General features: G+C 48.9%; 1 protein-coding gene across 1 annotated transcript in view; it reads right to left on the bottom strand.

Annotated features, from left to right (window-relative positions):
- MYOC (myocilin, trabecular meshwork inducible glucocorticoid response) overlaps positions 1 to 7,380 on the bottom strand; it is a 17,334-nt gene that overhangs the window by 3,629 nt on the left and 6,325 nt on the right. Inside the window, exon 2 of the mRNA XM_012000444.1 lies at positions 818 to 943. Within this exon, the coding sequence (XP_011855834.1) occupies positions 818 to 943 (126 nt within the window). The remainder of the gene's footprint in view (positions 1 to 817; positions 944 to 7,380) is intronic.

Below are 7,380 nucleotides of genomic sequence, written 5' to 3'. Positions count from 1 at the left end.
AATTTTTGTATTTTTAGTAGAGACAGTGTTTCACCATGTTGGCCACGCTGGTCTTGAACTCCTGACCTCAAGTGATCCGCCAGCCTCAGCCTCCCAAAGCACTGGGATAACAGGAGTGAGCCACCGCGCCTGGCCCAGATTTCTCTACTTTTAATGGGCACCTTTGGTTTCCTCATAGAAGGTAGAAACACTTTGCTGCTCATATCTTAGAGAACCGTGTTTTAAATATTTTATAACCACTCTTTGCGTGCATGCCCTTCAGTGCCAGTAATCATTGTCAATAACATGGATAGTCAAAGTTTCTGGAAATCACAGTATTAGTCATAAAGTTGGACTTTCAGGGAACACTTTGAAGAGAGCCAAACTGTACCCTTCCTAAGTGGCCAAAGTTCAGAAAACATACTGTTAGTAACAGATTGTGGCTGAGATGGTGCTTGGTGTACACCTGTCCCTAAAATAAAGATATGAAGGCGCTACTGAAAAATGTAACTTCTCAAGTATACTTAATTCTACATGACAATCAAGGGGATGAAATCAACACATCTCTCATCTTGCCCTGTGCAGCCCAGCCCAGCCTCCCAAGTGTGGGTGATTGGATAGAGGGCTTTGTTAGGGAAAGGCTGGCTCCTGCAGACCTGCTCTGACAAGGGAACAGAGCGCGAGAGAGTTCTGTTCTTCTCCTCCCCTCCCTCTGCTCCCAGGGAAGTTAGTTTCCCCTTTGGGTGGGCATTTACCCTATACTGATTCTCTGAAACACAGCACTAGACATGAATAAAGACCATATGGGCACAAAAGGGAAGAAACCTTAACTTCATACCGTTGTCTCCCTCTCTACTCCGGAGATGGCCAGATGGGCTCTCCTTCAAAATTCGGGAAGCAGGAACTTCAGTTAGCTCGGACTTCAGTTCCTGGAAGGCCAAAGTGTCCAAATTCCATGTAGAAACTGCATTAAAAGAAAGAGACAAAATTTTACTATAAGAAAAATATGGCCCAAGGATTGACTATGTTGAGGATGACATTTGAATAGGCTGCCGGCTGGGCATGGTGGCTCATGCCTATAATTCCAGTACTTTGGGAGGCTGAGGCAGGCAGATCACCAGAGGTCAGGAGTTCGAGACCAGCCTGGCCAACATGGTGAAACCCTGTCTTTGCTAAAAATACCAAAAAACCAGCTGGGTGTGGTGGCAGGCTCCCGTAATCCCGGCTTCTTGGGAGGCTGAGGCAGGGGAATTGCTTGAACCCAGGAGGTGGAAGTTGCAGTGAGCCAAGACTGCACTATTGCGTTTCAGCTTGGGCAACAAGAATGAAACTCTGTCTCAAAACTAACTAACTAGATAAGTAGGCTCCCAAAGATATGGTGTTTGAGATTTGATTTTAAATAAGGACTGGGGGTGGGGTAGGGGTCAGAGAAGGGAAGATAAAAACTGATTGGACTGTGCTGATAACGGTTGGGCCTGAGTGATGGCTACATTGGAGTTCATTGTAGTCTCTATACTTTTGTGAATGTTTGAACAATCCCATAATTAAAAATCTCATAAATAATAAATTGCATAGCAATGTGCCTGCCTTACAGTAGGATATTCAAAATCAAATAAGGTTTTAATTAATTTCCACTAGAAGGGCTGATTTGTGAATAGGTGAGCTGTAATTTCAGGAATATGGAGACAGTCCTCAGCATCTTCTTAGATGTCTGAATTTCAACAATTAAAAATTCACGAAAAATTAGCTGGGCATGGTGGTAAGCATCTGCAGTCCTAGGTACTTGGGAGGCAGATGTGGGAGGATTGCTTGTGCCCAGGAGTTCAAGGCTGCATTGAGCTATGATCCTGCCACTGTACCCCAGCCTGGGTAACAGAGCAAGGCCCGGTCTCAAAAACAAACAAACAAACAAACAAAAAAAGAGGCCAGGCACAGTGACACACGCCTGAAATCCCAGCACTTTGGGAGGCCAAGGCGGGAGGATCACTTGAGGCCAGGAGTTCAAGATTAGCCTGGCCAACATCGCGAAATTCCATCTCTACTAAAAATACAAGAATTAGCCAGGTGTGGTGACACGTGCCTGTAGTTCCAGATACTCAGGAGGCTGAGGATCATTGAACTCAGGAGGCAGAGGTTGCAGGGAGCCGGGATTGTGCAACTATACTCCAGCCTGGGCAACAGAGCAAGACTCTGTCTCAAGAACAACAACAAAAAGAATTTAATTGTGGCTCATGTCTGTAATCCCAGCACTTTGGGAGGACAAGACAGGAGGAGCACTTGAACCCAGCTGTTCAAGACCAGCTTGGGCAACATAGGGAGACTCCTTCTCTTAAAAAAAAAAAAAAAAAGATAAAACTGTACTGCATGATTTAAGGTTTCTTCCCTTGTTATATGCAAATATTCTTGTAAGAAGTAACATATTAAGCTTTATACTTTCAGTAGAAATATTCTGCCTGATTCCTTTCTGAGACCAGTTTTGCCTAATGGAGAGGCAGTGTGCGCACAGTTCCTACAGGAGTTTGGGGTGGGGGCGGCGCGCCATACAGAAGGGAAGCGGGTGGGCAGCACTGGTTAGACAGTAAGTGATCACAGTGTGCTACATGTCTCTACTCTTGCTTAGGATTATGATCTCACAACAGTTCTTGAATACGAGGATGAGGCAATAGCCACAAGGAACAGGCTTGGCTGTTTTAAAATGCAGTTTGGCCAGGCATGGTGGCTCACACCTGTAATCCCAGCATTTTGGGAAGCCAAGGCAGACAGATCACTGGAGCCCAGGAGTTCAAGACAAACCTGGGTAACATGGTGAAACCCCATCTCTACAAAAAATACAAAAAGTTAGCCAGGTGTGGTGATGTGTACCTGCAGTCCCAGCTACTTGGGAGGCTGAGGTGGGAGGATCACTTGAGCCCGGGAGGTCAAGGCTGTGGTGAGCAGTGACCGTACCACTGCACTCCAGCCCCGGCATAGAGTGAGACCCTGTCCTCCCCTCCAACCTCCCAAAAAACCCATCACGTGCACACAAAAACAAATAAAACGCAGGTTTGATGAGTATTCAGGTATGGCAAGGCCAACATCCCAGGAGGCAATTGTCACTGAAAAGCAAGTTAAAGCCAAATTATGGAGACAGTAAAAAGATCAGCAGTTTTTGGGTGAGGAAGGGATGACGAGGTGAGGCATAGAGGATTTTTAGGGCAATGAATACTGTGTATGATGCTATAATGGTGGACACACGGCACTATGCATTTGTCCAAACCCATAGAAGGCGCAACACCAAAAATGAACTCTAATTTAAACTGTGGACCTTGGGTGATGTGATGCAGGTTCATCAGCTGTAACAACTGCTCTGGTGGGAGATGATGATAATCGGGGAGGCTGTGCACGTGTAGGGGCCAGTAGTATCTGGGAACTCTCTGTACTTTTCTCTTGATTTTGCTGTGAACATAAAACTGCTCTAAAAAAAAAAAATCATTTTTACAAGTTGTTGTACTCACAGATCCCTAGAGGAAGGGGGCCACACTAAGCCCAGGAGGCCACCTGGGGAAGCACCAGGGTTGCTCCAGAGGAAGAGGGTGCCGGGGGAAAGTGTGGGAAAGAGCTTTTATTCTTTCTATGGGAAGAGAAGGGGAGGCAGGGTAAGCAGGTTTAGGGTTGGGGAGTTTGAATAATTTCAGCAGGCTCTGGGGTCATAGGCATTTTCTCTAATTGTCTGGAAGCAGGCCCTGGGGTGATTAGGTCAGGGGGACCGTGGCCTTGAGTTTGAGCCAGATGGAGGCGGTCACAGGTTGTAGGCTGTGGACTGGTTGGTTTGCATATGAAAGCTGTGCTCCCAGGCGAGTCCTTTGCTATCTGTAGGAACTGGAGGGGCAGTCCCTCCAGTGTTTTCAAGGCCCGGACAGCAAAGCATCAGAATAAAAAGACACGCTTAATACACTGGGCTTTTCTCTTGCTGAACCTCTGAGTCACTTCTCTGCCCTTTGAGCAACTTATTCCCCACTCAGGATTCTCCGGTGTTCAGGACAGTGGGAAGAAAGTGAGTGCATCCCCTGAGGCCGGGGCGCCTACACAGCTGAGGGTCAGGAACACATGTTCTGCCTTTGATCATTTGTTTGCTCAACTCTCCTAAATTTAGATTTCTGGCAGAGAGGATCACCACAGCAGTCTTAGTCCTCTGGTTGTACCACATTTCATCAAAGCCACACATTATTTTACATTTTCACATCTCCGGAATCAGAGTACGTTGTTTGAGTTGCTGGGGTTCGGCTTCAACAAATTATGGTATTGGAAAAAAATTCTCCCTGGAAGGAACTGAAGAAAACATTCAGCTAGCTCTCAGGGACAGCCCTGCTGCCCACGGTGAGCCAGCTCAGCAGCTGCTGCAGCTGCCTACCCCCGATCCCAGCTACCTTTCTCTCCTCTCCACCCCGGCCTCTGTGGCTGCAGTTGTTCAACAAGCCTCCCTGAGAGTGTTAATGCCCTGGAGGTGGGTGGGTCCTCCATCCCTGGGATATCCCTCAGTCTAGAGTGCACCATGTGAGTAGTTAAAACCCATAAGCTGGCCAGGCGCAGTGGCTCATGCCTGTAAACGCAGCACTTTGGGAGACTGAGGTGGCGGAATTGCATAAGGCCAAGAGTTTGGGACCAGGCTGGGCAACATAGCGAGACCCCATCTCTACAAAAAATTAAAAAGTTAACTGGGTGTGGTGGTGCAGCCTGTGGTCTCAGCTACTCAGGAGGCTGAGGCAGGAGGATGGCTCTTGAGTCCAAGAGGGTAAGGCTGCAGTGAGCCATGATCATGTCACTGCACTCCAGCCTGGGTGACAGAGTGAGACCCTGTCTTTAAAAAAAAAAAAAAAAAAAAGTCTCATAAGCCAAAATGTATAGACAACTGAGGACATCCTCAATGTGCCTTCCAAACTCCAGGGGCAATTGGGAGTAGCCCCAGGGACATGGCAGGCTTTCATTATCCCTAGCCTCAAATCCACAGAGCTATTTATCCATCCTTTCAGTCACATTGCTGGAGCACCTATTGAGTAGAAGGCTGTGCTAGGTGCTCAAGATAACAGGTGTCTAAGACACAAGTTTGTCTAATAGGCTAGTCTATGTTAAACACACACACACACACACACACACACACAGTTGGTCCATGCCCTTAAGGAAATCATAATCTGGCAAAGTCCTCATAGCCGAGAAGGAAAATGGGTTTATTCTGGGCTGCTGCAGAAACCAGAGTCTCTTGGACAATCCCAATGGCTCCTGAAGAGTCCTGGAAATTCTATTTCATTCCCTGCCTCTCCTTCTCCCTATCTGAGGTTCTGCGGGGATGAGGAAACCCCTTTGTTCTTCATTCTAAAGGTTGCATTGGCCTAGGAGGCTATCCAGGGCAGGGACTGATTCACTAGATCAAATGGAGGTTCCTTAGACCAACCTGAGACCACTACCAGCTGCTTCCCTTCTCCCCCTGTGCAGGCACCACACACCTCTGGCAGGGACTTGGTGCTGCCCATGGGGGAGAGGGACAGGGTGCCCGAGGTTCCCTGTTCTTCTGTGCTGCCAGGGGGAGGTAAGAGAGCGTGACCCCCTTCCTGTACACAGGGTGGCAGAACCATCTGGAACCTCCCTCTGTGCTGCTGCCTCGCCCATTGCCACGCCTTCTCTCTTAGGCCCAAAACACACACCCAGGCTGTTAGGAGCAGCCCACCGCTGCCTGGCCTTCCCAGCCTCCTGCAATGTGCAGAGGCTTATACGATGTGGCAAACTCTTGCCAGGACAATTTTTCAAAATCAGGGCATTAAGCAAGTTCCTTGAATTGAGCTGGTTTCCTTTCATCTGTACCTTTTCTTGGATCACTGCAGACTCTGCCTCAGGACAATTCAAGTTTCTTTTCTTTCATTGTCTCAACTCTCAGAATATAAGAGTTGCTGAGCACAGTGGCTCACGCCTGTAATTCCAGCACTTTGTGAGGCTGAAGTGGGTGGATCATGAGGTCAGGAGTTCGAGACCAGCCTGACCAACATGCTGAAACCCCATCTCTACTAAAAATACCAAAATTCGCCGGGCATGGTGGCGCATGCCTGTGATTCCAGCAACTAGGGAGTCTAAGGCAGGACAGTCGTTTGAACCTGGAAGGTGAAGGTTGCAGTGAGCTGAGATCGTACCATTGGACTCCAGCCTGGGTGACAGAGAGAGACTGCAGACAGCACCTGATGAAGTTTAACTATCGCTACCACTTATTAAGTGTCTCTTATGAGCCAGTACTGTGCTGGGTGCTTGCTACTCACTACTTTCAAATAACGGTCCTAAAAGTGAACGTTAATATCCCGTTTTGCAAATGAGGAAACCGAGGTTCAGAAAGGTTAAGTAACATGCCTAAGGTCACACAGCTAAGTGGTGTAGCTGGGACTTGAACCCATGTCTTCCAAGGCCATGGCAGCTGTGAACTCTTCTATCCTGTGCTGAGGAGGTGTGTCAGTTAGAAACGTATTGCCTGTCAGAGCTGAGTGCACCCTTGCACGCATGCTGTCTGAAGAACAAGAGCTTTAAAGTGAGCACGATATTGAACTATCTCAGTAGAGGGCGCTGGAGGGACATCGTGGGAGGAAGAAGGTCTGCAGGTTTCCTGCCCTGCGTCCATAGGCGGTGCGACCGTGAGGACATTTGGTGGAGTCCTGCCCCAGCCACGGACCCAGAGTGAAGTTCTTCTGTGACCTCACAGCCACAGCCTGGCCATAGCCTTTCCACAGCCCTCCCAGCAAGGAACCCAGAGTCCCTGCACAGGGACCTCAGTGCTCGGGAGGCCTCCTGCCTGTGCCTGCCCTGACTCCCACCATACCCATGCCACGCGTTGCAGGTTGCCCTCCTCACCTGCACTGGGAGGCGACCTATTGCAGCTGCAGACCAGATGAGGCCTGCGCACATCAGCCACCTTCTCTCCTAGCTGATGTGCTGAACCTCACCTTCCCCTTCCAAGCTTGTCCGGCACCCTCCCTCAGCCCTAGGTGCCTATGGAGTTCACTTCTATCTACAGTTGCTCTTTCATCACGGTCAGTAATCCTTTAAAGTAAACTTCCCCAGCTTAACCCACTGTGTGATTTCTATCTCCTGACTGGACCCAGATTTCTCCTGGAGGCTTTAGAAGAGCCTCAAAATGCTGCTCACCGCTTTGTGTGGTGACCCACTCCTGGGGCTGAGCTCAGGTCCCAGTGGGTTGCCCTATAAACTCTCAGCTCCCGGGCTGTGCACTCAATCCTCTTATCAGTTCTTCCACGCTCACTGGCAAAGAAGAGGCAGCAAAGGTGCCTGACTGGTGCTGGGTTCCCTGCCGGCTCCCACCATGGCCCTTACGGCTCTGAGCAAGGAGCCATTCAGTTTGTGCCTTGCAGGAGCCACTCCTTTTGTGCA

Source organism: Mandrillus leucophaeus, unplaced genomic scaffold (assembly GCF_000951045.1).
Source record: "Mandrillus leucophaeus isolate KB7577 unplaced genomic scaffold, Mleu.le_1.0 Scaffold629, whole genome shotgun sequence".
Taxonomy (NCBI): Eukaryota; Metazoa; Chordata; class Mammalia; order Primates; family Cercopithecidae; genus Mandrillus; species Mandrillus leucophaeus.
Note: the sequence above shows the minus strand (reverse complement) of the source record. Positions and strands in the feature narration are given on the sequence as shown.